Below are 20,111 nucleotides of genomic sequence, written 5' to 3' on the forward strand. Positions count from 1 at the left end.
TGACGGTTTTCTTGGGACTTCAACAGCTGGGTCGGTCTGAAGGATTTTTAGAGCTGACTTTGGGAAGATATTACAGAATATTTCATTTAGAGAGTAAAATGTGGTGATTCTGTGGACATATAATGATTATTTTGTAACCAATTTACCATATACTTCTACTACTTTTAGTTTTTTGTTTGCTAGTGAGTGTGACAAAGGTGGTGGCTTGTGAACCAACTGTTGAGATGTACTGCTGAATATTTTATTTAATTCTCAAAGGAGACAATCAGTCATCATTGATTATTTTTGGCTCCTTCTACTTAGTCCAGAGGGAACGTGACCGAGAGGAAAATCATTCACGTCCTTTCGTAGAAACCCCTCTGAATACCCTCTACTCTTTCCTACTCATCACCATCCGTCTTGAGACAAACGGGGAGATGGCTCAGAAAGAAGCAGGAAAAGAACTGGGGTGTATTAAGACTGGGGACTATCTTGGGGCTAAAGGTATTGCCGGGGCCCCTACGGCAGGTGGAGGAGTGGTGGTGGCGGTCAGGGAAAAGAAGGGACCTCTGCGGGCTGCGATACCCACAATGCCCTTCCCTTTGGCTGTCATCTGTCTGTTTCTGAACACCTTCATACCTGGACTCGGTAAGTTGGGAATCACACTTCCCTCTTCTCTCCGTCTGTACTTCGTTCTGAATTCATCGCTAGAAGAAAAAAAACACACACACAGAAACCCCTATAAAGTTTAAAAGAAAATAGAAAGAAAATAGTAAAAACAACAAACTAGAGTTGTCACGAAAGTAGAAGACCCACACAGACGATAAAAAGATAAACAAACGTGGAGCAAGGGGAATGCAGAGTGACTATTAAAGTAGTATGGAAAGTTTGCAGCCAGGGTCAAAATGTATTTATAAAAATCGACTGGGTCAAGTTTACTTACTCGTCTGTCTGCTGCTCTACTATTTTCACACATAACTCAAATATCTATCTGCCTCTGCGTGTGCATGTCCGTGTCCCTACTCATGCATGTGTGAGCAAAAGGTGACCATTCATACCCTGCGCTATAACAAAAGTGTCAGGGCGTAAATGCACACAGCTTCAGTCCGCCAGGTGTTGATGCACACAGTGGGTACAAACAACCATCACAGGTGTCATCATTAACGGCAGTAACCCTTGGTGTAGTGGAGAGTGTACAGTATAGTGTGTAGTGAAGATAGACGGTGCACACCCACCTTGTTTTCTGGTTGTCTACACTGCTCTACAAAGCCTAAGTGCAGCAACTACGGAAAAAAAGCAATAATAAATGGCTTTAAAGTGCGTTTACTGTCCCAATAAATGAATATTTGGCACATTGATGATGGATTATCATTTACTAGTTTGTCATTTTATATTTTTTATCCAAATCAATCCTAACCTCCAGACTTTCAGGCCTAACATTGTGCAGAAATCATGATATTAGTGATTTCGTAGGTATTGCACTTAGCCTTTGTAGGGCAGTACAGTATACCCAACCAATCAGCCAAAATGCCATTGGAATATATAGGAGAGCATTTCCACTTCCTCCTCTCTAACCTACCCATTCCCACCTCGTCTACCAGCGCTACACCACTGGCAGCCACATCATCGCAGTTGGCGGCCACATCGTTACAGCCGGTGGAGACTTGATCACTGTGGGTAGACTCAACATTTGCATCGATATCACGGTTAGAAATCTTGACGTTGCAGTTTTAAGACGTAAACACAGCAGCTTATTTTAGACGACATTTAAACAGTATCAAGGAAAGAACGCATATAATTATTTGCATTGGGAATTTTATGTTTTTCTGACAATAAGACTGTAATTCAATATTGAACCGTGCCAATCCATTGGATCTTTTCTGCCTCCCAGAGGATCAAAGAGGATGATCCACTCTGCAGCAAAGACACAGGTTCAGTTTGGCAGACAACTCCCCACGATTGCTGTGGAAGGCACACCAACAAATCACAAGATACCTGTACATATAAATGCATTTTACTATTTACTCATTGTAAATCATTTGGGGTCATATGCAACAATCCCAACATTAGTACTCAGCTGTTTTTCTCAATTAGAAGCCGTATATTGGATTGTACATGTGCATCGTGCTAAAGTGGCCACTGGGTGTATTTTTATTTTTAAAAAAGTATGGGTCTTGAATTTTTGTTTTTGTATAACTTACAGTAACCATAGTGTTGTGTCCAATTTAGAATAAATCGTCATAACTGTTGAAGCCATTTTACCTCTGGTGACACTTGCTCCAGCACCATGATGAATTTAAATGGCTTTAACTCAGTATTGCCCATAATGACTCGTTTTAAACTTTGTTCAACCCACCCGTTTTTTAAGCAAAGATAATCTCTAGATTTAAGGTATTCTTAGAAAAAAGAAAAAGACTGTCTCATGCATGATGTGTATTTTGTAGATCCAGATCCTTTTCTATTGTCAGGATGCCTCCTTGTCTCTTAATCCACCACTTGGTTGGTTGTCTGTGAATGTGTTTCTGTGTATAATTAGATTATGTTACAAAAGCGACTAAAGACACAACGACATTGTATATAAAATCCCTTACAATAAAGACTTGTGAAAGACATTCACACACATATCTGTAATAGTTCAGTGGTTTAGTTCAAAAGCAGCAGCGCTTAAAATTATAATGAAGAGGGATTTATTTTAAGAACAGAATAAAAATATGTAGCAATCAATGAAGAAGAAAATCACATTTTTAACATGGAGAAGAATGAGAAAAAGAGAAGAAGTGCAAATACAAAAAAACAAAAATTAACAGACTGACGTCTTTCTGTGAAGGAATTATGAAACTGATGTTGCTGTAGCCATCAGTCAGAGCGGAGTCCATCACCGAATGACCTAAGATGTGCCCCCTCCGCCCCTCACCTCTGATCTGTGGGTCTTAGCTCTCTGGAGACTTATTATGTGTGTGTTTGTCATCTCTTCCATCTTCTCCTCGCTGTTATCTCAGCTGAAGAAAGGCTTCCGACACCAAAACCTGAATCTTTTCTCTTATTCATTCATTCTTTTCCTCTGGGCTACCTTTTACACACATTCAACAGTCTATTTGCTGCAACCTTTCTTCAGTAAATGTTGAATCGCTGACGGCTTGGAAATGTCACACACAGACATTTAAGAAAACAAGGTCAGTGGGCCTAAACACCATGACCGAAATAATGAGTTTCACCCATTTTGGCAGCAACGTTGCCTTGAAAATTTGTCCCTAATGTATGAAAAACATCAAGGCAACACCTTATCTAGGCGTTTACACTGTAGAGTGTGTACGTAGGCTGGCCTGAATGCCTTGACATTTCACTGAAAAGCTGCTAGTTGCCATGACAACGCTGACTGAAATGAACACAATGCATGTGCATGTTTGTGAGTGTGACTGAGTGTGTCAAGGCCATTAGGGTCTAATTGACTGAAAACAGCGACTTCTTCTATTCAACCTAGTCGTAAAATGACACATGATGATGATGTAGGATACTTTTATAGCACAAATCATCTACATGGTCAAATCAGGACATTTTGCGGAACAACCTCTGGGATTGTTTTATGTCTGCTACTGTAACGTTGTAGTGGAAAATAACCTGTTTGCTGAATAGCATTTACTGCATCACTTAAAGTTAAAATATAAACTTTCAAAACTCAAGTCACATTTTGTTAAAGACGGCATTGATAAGATGACATACATGTTGTGTGTTTGTAATATAATGTAGGTATTCACACTGGATATATTCCAATAGCTAACAAGTCTAGCGAGCTATCCCCAAAGCAATTTCAGTCAAAAGCAACTGGACAAATAACCAAGTCCAGTTGCTTTTGACTGAAATTACTTTGGGGATAGTAATGACCTGGACAAATGAGAACATTCAAAGGCTCTAGCTAGCTCGCCCGGCTCTTTCCAATGATGACAAATCTGCCTAAAAGCACCTCTAAAGTTAACATACTAACATGTTATTTCTCATTTGCTAAATCTGTACAAAAATCCATGTTTTAAGACTTTGTGGTTTTATAGGGAGCCAGTCCCTCTTTTTTTCAGTTTTTTTGCTTAGTTAACTGGCTGCTGGCTGTAGCTTTATGTTTACCGTAGACTTCCCTCATCTACCTCACAGAAAGAACAAGGAGGTTATTATGTTAGATTAGCATAAAGAGTGTAAGCAGGGGGAGGTGGTTCTGTCCAAAGTTAAAAAAAAACAAAAAAACATAAGAAGATTCCTACGAAGGTTGTCATTATACTAGACTTTTAAACTTATATATACCTCTCAATACCTCTGTCAATATCGTGGCAAAAATAAAAAAGTGCTTGACACATGAAATAGGATCATCTTTTCCCATTTTTTTTTTTTAAGACGTGCACACACAGTGCTGGTTCATAAAAAAAAGTAACAGAAGACATACAAACACACAGCTGATTTTCTTCCCTGTTGTTTCGCAGCCGTGGGTTGAAAATCTGATTGTAGATCTGTTTTTATATACATATATTTCAATGCTATATGATTCAATTCAATTCAATTCTATTTTATTTATAGTGCCAAACCATAACAACAGTTATCTCAGGACACCTTACAGAGTAGGTAAAGACCACACTCTATGACTTATTTAGGATTTACATAGACCCAACAATTCCCCTGTAGAGTACGGTGGCAACGAAAACCTTCACTATTACAGGCAGGGACGTCAGACAGACCCAGCTCTGTGTCATAAATGATGTGGATATCGTATCATTTTGAAGCATGTGATATTGAAAAATATCAATACTTCCATACTTTTGACTACCAAGTCTTCCAAAGTCATGTAACCACATATCTTTTTTGATTAATAAAGATACAAACAGAAATGTAAAAGAAATATGTCTAGTTGATTTGGGGGAGTGAAGTGTTGTAACTTTGCCTTAGATGAACAGCAGATGGTAGCAGCCATGACACCTGCAGCACAGTCTGCTTACAGAGATGCGTGGGCAGATAAACAGATGTTTGACAAGGTATGGGTGCCGCTAACTGAACACATAGACATGAGAGTGGTATCAATCCTGAATCCTCTTCACCTGGAAAGTTTCATATTATTCCTTTAGGATTACCGACATAGGACTACTCGATTGAGGTGAGAAAAAAACCTGGTTATGATTAAAAGAAACAAATGTTGACTGCAGGAGACCCTGAGGATGCAAACAACAATTTCTGTAAACACAGTCTCTCAGTGTGATAAAGAGAGACGTGTTGTTTTCTGACAGTTCAGACAAGAATGGGTCAATAAATTGGCTGTGAAACATAAAAACAACAAGCAGGATTTCATTTTTCTTACGTGAGCCTCGAATGTGGAAAAAAACAGACATAAAGAGAAATGTTCTACACCCAGAGCTATTCACTGAGCTGGAGGATTCAATCTGAGAACCTCCTTCGCTGTTGCCAGCGCCTTAGCTTTCCCCTGCAATGTAATGAAGATTTAAAATCTCTCGAGTAGCAAAGAAACAGTGCATTGCAGTGTAAACTAATTAGAGGGCTGTCGGCTTGTAAATAATTACACATACTTATTGTGAAGGAAGCAACAGCTCTAGTTGAGTTACGGTGTTTGCCATAAGATGATTAGAAAGTGTGAAGCTTTGACACAGAGAGCGACGGTAAATTTGAACCCTCGGCGTGTGTGTGTGTGTGTGTGTGTGTGTGTGTGTGTGTGTGTGTGTGTGCGTGTGTGTGTGTGTATGTGTGTGTGTGTGTGTGTGTGTGTGTGTGTGTGTGTGTGTGTGTGTGTGTGTTTACTTTGATTATGCCTGCGCTGCACGGTATAGTTGACTTTCCCACACGCTTACTTACAAAATGCAGGTAGCGCAGAATAATGTTATTAGATACATGTTCAATGCACCTCCCAGGACACATGCAGAAATGAAGCAAGTTAGATTATTATTATTACCTGCTGAAGATGGAGCTAAACAACTTAAACTCACATAAGAGTTTATCGTTTCCATTGGAACTGACGTGGGTGCTTTGAGTAATGCTTTTAAGTGCCGTCCTCTGGGATGAATGTGTCATAGACCTCATTCAAGTTGCTCTGATCAACACTTAAAATCATTTGCACATAAAAGGCTCTATCCTGCAGTGCATGACTGTACTGTTGATTGAACCGTGCTGCTGGGAAGTTAACCTAACCGTGTGACGCCAGTATGTATCAGCTTCATCACTACTAAAGCTGTGAAGAGAAGGTTTAATCCTAGAGATCCTGCACATAGATGACACTTTTTATGATTTGCAAATATTAGTTAAATATAGCTTAGCGATACTGACGTGACGAAAAATAACAAAATATCTGAGACCAGTTGTAATAAGATTCAATTAAACATTTCAGATGTTATACATATTCTAACGGTGTGGACTTGTTCCTCTTTTACTCACTAAGTGTAAGGCAGTAACACTTTACATGATGACTGTACTATTTTCAGCAGTGCGCTGTGTGAGGGACTACAATCTGAAATTCAGTAATTGCGTCTGAGATACTAATCCCTGTAACACTGTTGTTATGACTACTCCAGAACATGTTAGCTTAGCACAGGGGCTGGAGCTGTGGGGAGGAGAATAGCCTCTGTAGAAAGGGGAAAATGGCCTCCTGGTAACTCCTGGTAAAATCAGAAGATGCGTGGCTGTAGAGCAGGCACCAGGATCAGTGATGGGCTGTGTGTCATTATTGTACGTGGCGTACACTGGCCCAAAATACTTACTATACAAGGAACGGCCATAGTGTCTTAAATTGATCTTTCTAAGTGAAAAGAATCCGATTTGATCGTTCTGGTCCGATCATATTTGAAAAGTCATATATTTTCATATTGTTTTATAGGTCACCTGTCTTTCTCCCTTTATTTCTTCCTTTCTTTCCTCACTCTTTGTTTTTTTTTTCTTTCTCTTTCACACTCTTACACTCCATCATTAACCTCCCACACTACCAGTGGGTGCGTTGTGGAGTTCTCTTTGTAATTATAGTCATTAGTCTGGGTGATATCCAGACACGCACACACACACACACACACACATACACACACACATACACACGCATGCACGCACGCACACACACACACACACACACACACACACACACACACAGACACACACACACGTACTCACACACACACACACACAGACAGACACACACACACACACACACACACACACACACACACACACACACACACACACACACACACACACACAGACAGACACACACACACTTACTCACACACACACACACAAAAAAAAGATCTCCCACACGTGACATTCAGGAGATCCAAGAGCTTTTCATACATGGTGGATTGGTAGAGTAGATTTCTCAAACCGGGAAGGTAAAACATTTAATGAACCTTCTTTTACTGCAGTGGAGGAGTGTTGAGCACATATTTTTAAATCCCACTGTGCACATTCATGCACGGCAGGCTACTGTATTCCCTTAATGGTTGGTTTGTACAGATCAATGGTGCCGTTTGAAAGGTGGTGTATGAGGGCAGCAGCTATACAGTGTGGAACAGAGGGATATATATATTTTTTGGTTACTGTTTTGTAGTAGCCTGGCATGGCCAGACTAATTTGCAAATGTGTATTTATGTGCTACCTTTCAGTTCATTTTCAATTTTCAAGGGGCTCTTTACACAATCAGATAAACCTACAACCAATCAGAGCCATGAAGCGCTGAGGGTTTGAAGCAGGGAAAAAAAGGTTGGTAGTAAGTGGAGAGATAAGCACTGCATTAACAGCCTCTTGAGTCATATTTGATGTGCCTTGTTTGATCTGAGCCTGGTAAGACAGAGAACACCAGTGACGTCTGTCTGGAAATATGTCTGAATGGGAGAGGGGCCAGACGTACTGGGCCAAAGCCACTTTGTTGACACCCACAAACGTCCCTTTTCCCTCAAAAAAAAAAAAAAAAAGAAAATCCGGGCAGAGGTCAGGCTCTCTGTAGATACAGACTCAACCACACACTCATAAGTGATGATATAGAGGGATTACTTTTGGATTAGTTTATCAACGTATTCTTATCAACAGGTTCGTAAGATATCGCATTAAAAGTCTTACGAAGCGGCGAACGGAAGTCAATGTACCCTGAACATTAGAGCTGAAAGGATTCTTAAAGCTGCTGTGAATATTTTGTATACCAACAATGGATCAAATGGCTACTACACTACTAACTTACATGGTTTCAGTTCGCTGGATGGGTCAAACAAACATGTTCATGTCCCGTGTGAAACCAAAAGTCAACAATGACATTTTTTATCCAACTTCAGTCCATGACATAGTGTCCTCTGTGATGTTGTTACATCCATGACACATGTTAAGCCATCCATGATATTTTTCTAACCCTAAACACGTAGTTTTGTTGCCTAAATTAAAGTAGTTCTGTTTCACATTAAACATTAAAAACAATGGTCATATGGCGCAGTTTAACAACATTAATAGTCTAATACGTTAGAGTCTCTTTGGAGTCACTGGTAATTGCACTATTCAGTCGTTTAGGTATGAGGACTTTTGCCACATTTATATGTATATACACTAATAATCGCCCTTATTGATGTACATGCTGCACACATGACTAGTATCTGAAAAACATACCAGACTGTATAAATCTTGTCGTCTGTGCCAAAGATGGAAGTGATGTGGAGGCCAATAATCAGCCACCAGCTTGCTGTCAATCACAGCTCATGTGTGGAGGTGGGCAGCTCCACCAGGAGCCAGAGCATCTGCTGGTGGGCGCGGCCTCCGGGACCTGAAAATGTATCCGTCTGATCAGAACATATCCGCTAAAGGGTGGATTCTCATTTTAGCCCGCTGTTGCTCTTTCTTTGAAATGCTTTGAAATGAGCATCGGTTAAACGCTTGAAAGGAAAAGTAAATATTTAATTCATCTCTCCTTTCCACATGTAAACGTTGTTTACTTCTGCTGGGCTGCTTACTATTCTGGGATTATGCTCATACCAGAGTTTGACTCTTTGGAAACCATCCCACATAAAGCCAGTGTACTGCAGGGCATGTGAAAGTAAATATTATGGTTTACGATCAGATTTGTCAGAGACTATGGGACAAATTGGTATGTCTGTTTCTATAGAAAGACTCGTTATGATCGTTACGGTTTTATTTTGCCTGATAACCTTAATCAGAAAAAGAGTTGTTTGACAGTGAGAAAAACCGAGGAGCAGACTGAGAGGAAAAAAAGTTCTACATGAGTTAACTTTAGCCTTACTTGCTCCCATGGAGCTGGCAGCCCGGCCGTCGTCCCTCTCTCCCCCACTTGCTTGGCTCGCTCTGTTATTGTGACAAGAAATGGAGCTAGCAGAAAGAGAAGGGCCAAGGCCATGATGCACGCAACGCCCACTAGGCATTTCATGTGGCATTCTCCGTATTCAGTTCAATATTTGCAAAAGGGGTCCAAAAAGTCTGCAGGGAGAAGTTCAAAGCCTCAGCTGATTCTGAGAATCATTTATGATTTTTTAGAAATTAAAACATTGACATTCTTTCACTTAATGACACGCTCATTAAGAAAACACCTCACATTCAGACAGTTTTGCAAAAGACATTTTATACTCAATTAATTTTTGTGAATAGATATGAACTAACTAAATAAAGGCTATATTATTCTGTGTGGAATCAAAAGACAGACTAATGTCTTACTAAATGAACCGACCAATAACTGAATCCCATCAAGGCTGTTTATGCAGTTTGAATTCTATGAATGTAAGCTTTCACAAAATTAGGGTCAGAATTAAAAACATTCTCACCCTGAAAGCGCAGACCTCTGCCAAGTTATGCCCTGTCTGTTAATGCGGTTTTGAATTTTCACAGTAGGATTCTAAGTTTTTCTGATCATACGGACACCACATGAATACAGCACAAATGACCTATCTCACAATGTCAAGGGAAGTAAAAAGATAATGTTCCCCGTTAGTTGGATCCTGTCCATTGTGTAACAAGTTCTTGCTTGGTCCATGCGACACCCTTCCACCATGAAAATCAAGCCAGTAGTTTTTCTGTAATCCTGCTGACAGACAGGCCAACAAAAACACAGACAAACCTAGCTGAAAGAATGATCTCCTTAGCAGAGATAATTATACAAGTAAGTAAAGTAAAAAATAATAAATACAGAATGCTGTTGGAAAGTGAGGGGAATAAAACTGCTGCGGCTTTTAAATGTGTTTGGGTGCATCGTTTGATGAATAAAACATTGTAGACCACCGACAATGGAGCGGAGATGAGGGGACATGTCACACGGACGTGCCGCAAAATCCATCAATTCTGGACGATGATTGCCTGTTATTTATGAACTTCAATTATTCTCAGGAACTGCCTTCGGGGCCCCCGTCTTAAAGATTCAAGTGTCCGGAAAAGTTGCTGCAATTGAAAGAGTTTTATGTCCCATTCACAATAAAATGAAAGTATGGATGTCGGGAAGGTTAAAAGGTTAAACGCATTGATGTGAAATATTGCCAATGAGAACTGGCATGCTGGTACAGTTATTAGTAGGTAAATATGAATATGGCATAGATGATATACTGTGAGGTAGACCCATGATACAAAGAGTAAAAATCCTGATCCATGATACAAAAAAGTATATCCTATTGCTGAGAGAATGTTGTCATGGAAACATCCTGTAATAATGTGATTTGTGTTCACCGAGAGATGTGACACTTGCACACCACACGTACACAGGACCGTACAGTGAGCAGGGCCCGGGATGGTCCAGGTCTCCAGATAACAAGATAAGGAGTGATATTGGATTTCATTCAGGCAGACACAGAGATAATCCTGTTTTCAGCCCAGTGGATGTTAGCATCGATGTGTGTGCATTTTTTCCTGTGCTATTTTCCAAGGCACATATCCACCGCCACTGTGGCAGACTCACCAAGGACGGCCACCATGATACTAACAAATTAAAGCGATTCTTACCTCTCTGGCATGTCTCAAAGAGATTTCCTCCAAAGTCCCACCCTCTTCCCCCTGCCTGACCTCTGATGCTACCCCGACACGTGCGCTGAGAGAAATGCTGCGTTCTAGTGCCATGGGAAGTCCAAAGTTTCGGACCTCCAACTATGAGCAAAGGGCACCTGAATGCCTGTCCAAGTGGAATCTCCTACTAGCGAATTCGGTGAAACTCGACCTACCCCGAATTTGCAGCAGCGCGAGTGAAACAGAGCGACAGACGACAGGCAGGAAACTCGGCAATTGGTCAGACTTTTATCAGTTATATACGAGAATGTAATATTTTTGAGTTTCAACACCTGGTGGATTTCTTTGACATTTCAGTGTTCAAATCGCTTATTAGGAGCATTTTGACATTACAAAAGAACAGTGTCAAAATGCCAGAAAGGTAATAATAGCATTAACTCATTGACTATGTGAGACATGTCTGGGTCACGGATTAACTTTACAATCTGAACCGGTTATTTCTTCTGGCTAGAGGGGAGTTTTATTCTCTTTCGCCTGTTTTTTTATCTTGTACTAACTTCCTTGAGACCCCTAACTTTTCCTGAGATTGATATTTTTGTTCATTTAGTAAAACATCTTAACAACCGTCACACTGATTGGTACAGATATCCACGGTTGTCTGGTTGGTTTATGACCAAACTACGATGGTGAACATATTCTGCTAAACATTCACATGCTGTCATCCTGAGCATATCATCACGCTGATGGTACATTACACTGGAACGTACCCGTGTGATGTTTTCAGTAGAAGCAAGCAAGTGTCTCTGGTTTATGTCATAGGGCAGTCTTCTGTCTGGGATGCTTCACTGGGAAATTAACCAGAGTGGAAAACACAGAGAGGGTTGGACCGCATCAGGTCTGCCGAATAACACATCTTTAATGAACTGTGTGATTCCAGCTCTAGGTAACAGGATCTTTTGTGCTGTCTTTTGTCTCACAGGTACCTTCATCTCAGCGTTCACGGTGCTGTGCGGAGCTCGCAGCGAGCTGATCTCGGAGCGAGGCGTTTGTTGTGTGTTCTGGCTCAACGTGGCGGCGGCCTTCATCCAGATACTCACAGCTGTTATCATGGTCGGATGGATCATGAGCATCTTCTGGGGAATGGACATGGTCATCCTGGCGAGTCAGTACTTGTCCAGCCGTGTTTACCTTTTGTCGTATCTTCAGTTCTCTTCATCTTTTTTTTTTCATGTCTTTCTCACCTGTGACATTTAGTAGTTGGAGTTCATCCAAACACACTATAAAACATTTCAGAGCATGCCGATGCCTGTAGAGATGTCGGAAAATCAGCCAGTGAATCACTTTCTATGATATTTAATTATGTGAAGTTCATTATCAAAGTTATTTTCGGGAAGATATCAAAAGGTTAAGCCAGGATATTCTAGATATCTTCAGTTTTCAACGGATCCTATGAAAAAAAAAGATAAATTGTTAACAGTTTTGTCTTATTTTTCCGTGTAATATCACTTACAAAACTATTTAAAACAACTGTTGCACCGGTTGACACATTACAATGAACGTGAGCCCTGTTGCTTAGTCTGACTCATCTCACCGTCCTGCTGTTGTAAATACCCACTATTCAACAAATGTGTATTGATCCGCAACTGAAAATAGTCGAATAACGTCAGCCTTATCATAGCAGCCCTGCGCGACACTAATTTATTACAACGGTTTTATATTTTTCTTGCTGAAACATCATAAATAAGAAAGACAGAGAGAAAGAAAACGAACAGATGCAGATGCGGAGAACAGAGAAGGGAGAGGTGGGGTAATTTTACCGCCTTCTCTGACAGAAAGTAGTGTTCTCCTGAGGCATTGATGTATGAACCAGTGCACACACACACACACACACACACACACACACACACACACACACACACACACACACACACACACACACACACACACACAAGAGTCACTGTTCTGTCATGCAGAGAGCCTTTGAATTACCACAACGCTCTCTCCTTTGTGTGTACGAGTGTGCATTTGGGAGGTAATTGCTGCCTGCGTGTGCAACCCAATGCATGCTGGTACGTACATGCCCCCAAGAATCTGTGCGTTTGTGTGTTTGAGGTACATTAATTGTGTATGTGTGTGTGTGTGTGTGTGTGTCCCCGTGCGTGTGCGTGGGAGAGAGCGGCCCCCCGTGGTGCGTTTGTGTTCACTGCTCCCAACTGTTTTTCAGGCCTCTGGGCACACGTCTTATTCAACTGTTGCTGCTTAAAATCTATACTCCTGTTTGCGCTCACAGCCTATTGAATATTTATATTGAATATGAAAACTATTTCCCTTTTAGCGCTGAACTCCAGGCCGAAATTGTGCACGCATGTTTGCCTCTGAGATCAATTATTATTCAACTATTCATCAACCACAATACGTGTCTTTGTAGCCCTGGGATGCTCTTATTCAGCTACTCCCTCTTTCTTCCGCTTGCAATGAATCACTCTGATAATGTGGCATTTATTTATTTATCCTTCCCCTCTGATGAGTCTTTGTTGCATTATGACCAATGTACTCTTTCTATTCTCTTCCAACCCCCTATCTGTCTTATTTTCCTCCTGTGTACTGTATCTAATGATTATGGGTATTATCCTCCTCCCACTGATCGCCTCCCGTCTGTCCCTTTCTCTAAGAATCTAATGATTGTTCCTATTTGATCTCCTCTCTTTCTCTCTCTCACAGTATTCCTCCCACTCTCTTCCCGCCTCCCGTCTCCCGTCTCCCTCTCCTACTCAGTTTCTTCTCTTTTTTTTTCACGCCCGTCTCCGTATTTCTGCTCATTGATCCAGCAAACCAGGTTCATGTTACTGTGTTCATGTGATGGCATGTCTAGATTTTACTAGAATGCCCTTTGGGAATTCCAGAAAGGCTGTTTTGTGTTACCTTAAACAGTCAATATCTGTATGATAATGTTTAAACATGTGTAACAATGAAGCTTATGATTTTCAGCACTGATCATCTCTCTTGTCTCTTCTCTCCTCCCCCTGTTTCTTCTTCATGAACTGAAGTTTCTGATGGTATGTCGTTTTCTATGATTACTTAAATTGGAGAGTGATGTGTGGAAGCGAGTTACAGAAATATTGAGTCAGCTTCGCTAAATTTAACTAAATATTGACAATAAGCCAAAACAAATAACCACATTTCCCAGGCTTGAATGAATTCAAAACTTTCTCATGATCTTTCATCTGGGAGGACAGGAATCACATATTATGTTTGGTATGTTCGCAAAAACCTCATGGGCTCAAGCGTTAAAGTTCATTCTTGACCTTTGAAATAGTTGTCCACTTAAGGACTTAGAAGCTTTCAGTTTGTACGTAAGAGGAGGGAGTTTATTGAATTATTGTGGAGGTGGGGCTGTTGACACATTAGCATCTTAAGGACTTCTCATCCGTGTTGGCTTAAAAAGTTATGTAAGTATATAAAAGGAGATCCACAGTCTTGATCTGCAGTTCTAGAAAAAGATAGTAAAGTGGGCCTTGACCTGTCATGTTATGAGCTCGGGTTTTAGTTTTTAATTTTGACACACATACACATTCAACGTTAAACAAGCATTCAAATGAGGTGGAATTGTTGTCTATAAAACACATTTACTGTAGACCTGTAGTCAGGGTAAATACTAGGTTCAGAAAAACTTTAGACTTTTAGTGCAAATGTACAGAAGCCCTGAAAGGCGAGGTAAAAAATAACTTTTTTCGGGCATTGTCGACCAAAACCTCCTACATAGGAGATACTTATTGTTTTTTTCACCTTGCCATTCAGGGCTTCCGTAAAAAAGCATGAAAAAAGTTTTTTTCTTTGGCAAGTGAACAAGCAGGACGACGCCCTTTAAGGTGTCCATTATCAGGAACGAATGGCTAATGTCCATTGATGTCTGATAATGGACAGCTCGTCCGTCACTATCCGTTACGTATCTCTGGCGTCAAACACATGTTAAATACAGTTTTCTCCATGTAAATTATTTGTGAAAAACGATTTTTGGAAGAATTTCAAACTTACAGTGTTTACATGTTCGATTGGTAGCAGCCTTCTTCTTCCCTGCCTAGCATGTTGGCGTGTAACCACCATCAACTGTTCACTGATCAGTGCAATACTGTGAAACCACAAGTAGGATGCTTTAACTGAGCCCAAATGAATGTGATGCTTGAAAACATTGCTCCATAGTGCTTCTTCTAGTCAACAACTCCATGGTACATCTAAAAACACGAGATGGAGGGATTCCTCTTGATGTTTCAGGTGCAGCAAAAGTTCATAATTCAACCCTGATGGAGTTAGTTCAAGTTCAAATAGAGACCATACTGTTATTATTTGCCACTTATGAGTAATGGTTAGCCAGTCAGCTTGATAACGCATTACAGTATCTCTTAATGCTCCAGCCGAGCTCCTTTTTGGTAGTTTGCAACCTCTTTGCTTTCATTTCTCTCAATCAAGTGAAATAGAGGAAAGCCAATTACTGTCAAAAGATCAAAATAAATGTTTAGTAATTACACGCAGTTACGCTTTAAAGCCTTCTTAACTGGGGCCATAAAAGCCAGATAATAGATTTTACAATTATTTCTACAAGTTTATTTCTCTCTCTTCTCTTCTCTTCTCTTCATCCCCCCTGTCTGCCCTCCACCCACTTCCTCAGGCTACAGAGACCAGGGTCTTCCTCAGGACGTCTGAGAGAGGTCGCTTCCGTGTTTGCTGATGGATCATATGGACGGTTTGACCTCTTTAAAGTCGCTGTTGCAAGATGGTGACCTTTACCTTTGGGCCACAGAGAGAAGCAGAGACGTTCAAATAAATTAGCCACACGGGGAAAGAAAGAAGGGAAAGAATGGTCTGACAGCTTCTGATTGCACGCTGCTGATTGGTTGAAACCACATTTACACATAAGTTAAAGGAACAGTACGAGGAAACAGGGACTGAAACTGTACAGTCGCAAGAAAAACAATGTGTTTGTGTTTTGTTAGGTAATTATAACAGTGATTGGTTTTTGAATTCTGTCTTTTGATTGATCTATTCGGTAACAAAAAAACACAAATCTGTAACTGGGCCGCTCCACTTAAAGCAACATATTCCTTTCCAGGCTTACCGTCATAGCAAACACACCTTTAAAAGACAGTTTCAGCTAGTTACACCATATGTGTCATCCTATATTCACAGGGCTGTTTGCAAAATGATAGGAACTTTCATACCTCTTAAATGTGTTAACCAGTGTCGACAGGATATTACACATTATAAGAACCATGTATCTGTTTAAGGTGTATCTTATCTGAGCTTATTAACAACATGCCACTCCCGGAGACCGTAATCACCGCCCTGTCTGTCACACTGTGACAACAACAGTGACAGTGATGTCATTTAAGCTCGTGACTGAGGGTCCTTTGTTTTTCAAGGATTAGATCAGATTAGATGAATATTCAAATATATTAAAATAGATATTTTAGGTGGCTAAATTCACTGTTATGTGTTTACATTGAGTATATATTAATATGTGAGTGTTTGTGGGTGTGATGGACAGTGTGTAATATTGGAAATGGAGCTTGGACAATATATGGTATGGCCACAGTATAATCATGTGAGAACGTAAAGAGAGACAATTCAATAATCAAAGAGTTGTGATTTTTGTTTTAACACAACTTGCCTTTGAACTATTGATCCAAAAAGAGCCTTTCCCGCCCGCATCAGCTTTCTCATGCACTCTGTTTGGCTCATTTACCTGAGAAATATCCTAAGGTATCAAAAGTCAACGAGCTTTAAACAAAATAAAATAATTAAAAAAGCTAGCGTCAGCCGCAGCACTAATGGAAAACGGTACGCTAATTCAAAATCATTCGCAAGTGTGTTTGCAGAAAGTGGGTGTTCAACCCAGTTACTGAGCGTGCTCCAACTTGTACCTCTAACCTCTCTTTTAATATGGGACGGATTAATGTTGCGTTTCATTTACCGCCGATGTCGGAAGTCGGAGCTGGGAATGAAGTCACACCCGAGTAATCAGGGTTTTAGTTACAAAGTCGGCAAATATACAGCTGAAACTACCAGGCTACAGTTAGCCGTTGTTAGCACGACCTGCTTTGTAGACCGCATATGAAAAATGTAAATTACACTAAGACTATTTCCATATATATATATATATATATATATATATATATATATATATATACATCTAACAATATTATATATATATATATGGCTGACTTAGGAAACTAGGAAAACGTGTTAATAAAAGGATTATTACAGAAGCTTCTTTACTGTTTACAACAGGGGCAGCCATCTTGGAATGTCAACTCAAGGGTTGTGTGGATTGTTTCGACTTTCCGAGTCGTAAATCCGACCCCGGTGGTCGTTCCAGTTGAAAATTTCCGACTTCCGAGTACAACTGGAACGCACCATAAGCAAATGTAATGCAGCATTTCTAGAAGAAAATGGAGATTAATTTATTTATTTATGGTGACTTCCCAAATTTTTCGGTGCCTCCGCAGAAATCCAGCTTCAGATGCATCACTCACAGTGTGATTTTACTCCCTCTATTTGATTTTTCTACTGCTGTATTTTGGATTAAAACAACACACACTTCGTTTTTCTGTGCATATGCTGTATAGTGTATAGTGTTTGTATGTGAGACAGATGATGATGATGACGATGATGACGATGATGATGATGATGATGATGACGATGAGGATGATGATGATGATGATGATGATGATGTCTTTAACGTGATGATATTTTATGCCTTACAAATGACCAATGTTCTCCCAGAAGTGTTTCTGTAGCAGTGACGCTGGAGTTTTTCTTTGCTTGATTGATATAAGAACACTTTGTTATAGCCTAATGATGGTGATGTTGTAGCTTTTGGAGTGTAGAATGAACATACTGCCATGTAAAGCTCCCTGCATGCATAACTTTGTTGTCATGTTATTGTATAGACTAACACGCACACACACATTAATGGAACTATTTTAAGATCGTAGCTGTGACCTAGCAACATAGGTTTTATTTGAAGACGTTCGAGGTGACTGATATAAAGTCTTGCAATTAAAAAAGTTTTGGTTCTAATCACTGAAGGCTTGTGACTGAATCGTGCACGTTTTTGATGTCATGTGAATCAGTCATTTGAGGGATCCATGAGCAGATTGTTTACCCTGTGACACCGGAGCGCTGCAGTCACTATTTTTCATGCTAAAATCAAAGAGTAGAGCTTATTCTTGTAGGATTGTATATCTGCACATTTCTTATGTAGTTAAATGATGTGTGAAATCTTCTGACTAATGAATGCCCCTCTGAACATGGCTACTGCGCTTGCTGCGCCACATGACATGAAAACTGTCAAAGCTGTGGTAGCTGTGGTGTGTTTTACACTTAGCACGTTCCCTTTTTGTCACAAAATGATTTCTAAATTCACTTTTTGGCAGTTTGTTCTTCAAATATTCCAATATGTGAGGCAGTGATAGAGGGGACGCCGCAATGATTGATTCAAAGTAGAATCAGAAGAAAGTGTGAATCTCTAGTTAGTAATGAAATGCAGGAAGATAAATTGCATTTGGTGACAATCTCTCCCGTAAAACTGGCAACAATTCCATGTCTCAGCTACGTGCTGCGTTCTTAGGATGCAAATCACACTGAAGAAACCTGTTAAAGTTAGTGTTGTGAGAGTGTTTGCCTTGAAGGATGGGGCTTAGACTTGCTGACTGTCCTCTCTCGCCAAATAAGGATGTCTCACTGCTTGATGCACAACATGCCCCCCAACACTCCCACTATCCTCTCTCTAGTGTAAATACAATCCTAGTCGAGTTGTTTCCATCTCAGCTCAGCAAGTTGCAATATCAAAACACTTGAATGTCATCAAGATGTAACGCAGCGACAGCACTGGCCAGAAAAACTTTTCCACCTGTGACTCAGACTGCAGTCGACGTCCCAGCCTCACTTATCAGTATTTTCATGACAACATATTTACAACAAAATAGCCTTTAAGGTACCTCGGGTTCTGGCCTTGCTGTTAGGATACACCGATGTATCAGTGTTTCTCTGGATGGGAGTCAAATGTAGGCTGCAGCAGATTGACTGAAATGAATGCAATTAAATGGATCTCTTGGCAGCTTATGCTTCCGTAAGAACATTAATTGCAGTATAAAATATACTTGATTACTTAGATTATGAGGTTGGCAGCCACAACATGAGAGCATTTTGTTTGATAAGCTTATTCAGCCTCAAATATAGTTTTACCCTCAAGTGTTTCCGGTAGGGGCCCCTGATGTTTTAGACAGCGTAATCGATATTATATACGAGTCTATACCAGCACCTAATGACCACTGTTGCTTTGTGCATCACTTCGAACACCCACGCCTGCTTACAGGATATTGTTTAATAAAACAGAAATGACATTCCCATAATGATCTGGCTGGCTTCAGGCCGCTTATGATTTCTTTTTCTGAGATGTTGCCAGGGTTTCAGGAACTGGTGGAAACAATCTCTCTTTACTGTGGAAACACAACAGCGCCATGTGCTGGAAACTGAGGCGAATCACAGCACTAACGCTGAAAAACAGCAGTTTAAGAAGAAGTAATGATTGTAAAAGTGTGAACATGCAGAAAGTAGCATAGTTGAGGGTGACTCCTGTATGCCTACGTGTGCATCTTCACGCAACCACTCGATTCCCTGTGCCGAGTACTGGCATAGTTCATTTTCCTGGATATTTATGCGCACACGTCTATTTTGTGAATATTTGCGTGTGGTCTCGTTTCCCAGGCTCTCTGCCAGTTCCCCCTGTTGCTGGCCAAGACATTGCTAAATAAGGAAGACAACCCTTCTCTCTGCCTCTCCCTACTGTATTCCCTGTTTTTATCTCTTTCAAACACACATTACAACATCTTAACCTTGAGTACAGTATACATGAACAAATCTGAGTAAATATATACATTGAGATTTATGTTTTTCCATCTGCACTGACTATTTGATGTTTCTTTGAAGAGCTAGAGTCCTTTAAAAATGGATTGAAAGTATTAAAACAACTCCAGACAAGCTTTAAAGTATTTAAAAACGACTTATTTTGTTTATTATGGTTTTCCCTGCATACAAAGTAAAATAAAACTCAGTGTATGGGATGGAAACTCATCTACTTTTTCTCCCTCATTGAGATTTTCTGCATTAGGCCTTGCCCCGCCCCCGCT

General features: G+C 40.3%; 1 protein-coding gene across 1 annotated transcript; it reads left to right on the plus strand.

Moving 5' to 3' along the window:
• Positions 1-416: 416 nt before the first annotated feature.
• On the plus strand, positions 417-19,736 carry stum (stum, mechanosensory transduction mediator homolog; the record flags this gene model as incomplete). The annotated part of the gene is made up of 3 exons (XM_083933928.1): positions 417-627; positions 11,903-12,085; positions 19,690-19,736. The coding sequence occupies 3 exons, from the start codon at positions 417-419 to the stop codon at positions 19,734-19,736; spliced, it is 441 nt and encodes a 146-aa protein (XP_083790054.1).
• Between the last annotated feature and the right edge of the window lie 375 nt (positions 19,737-20,111).

The sequence above is a fragment of the Echiichthys vipera genome (assembly GCF_963691815.1).
Source record: "Echiichthys vipera genome assembly, chromosome: 19".
Lineage (NCBI taxonomy): Eukaryota > Metazoa > Chordata > Actinopteri > Perciformes > Trachinidae > Echiichthys > Echiichthys vipera.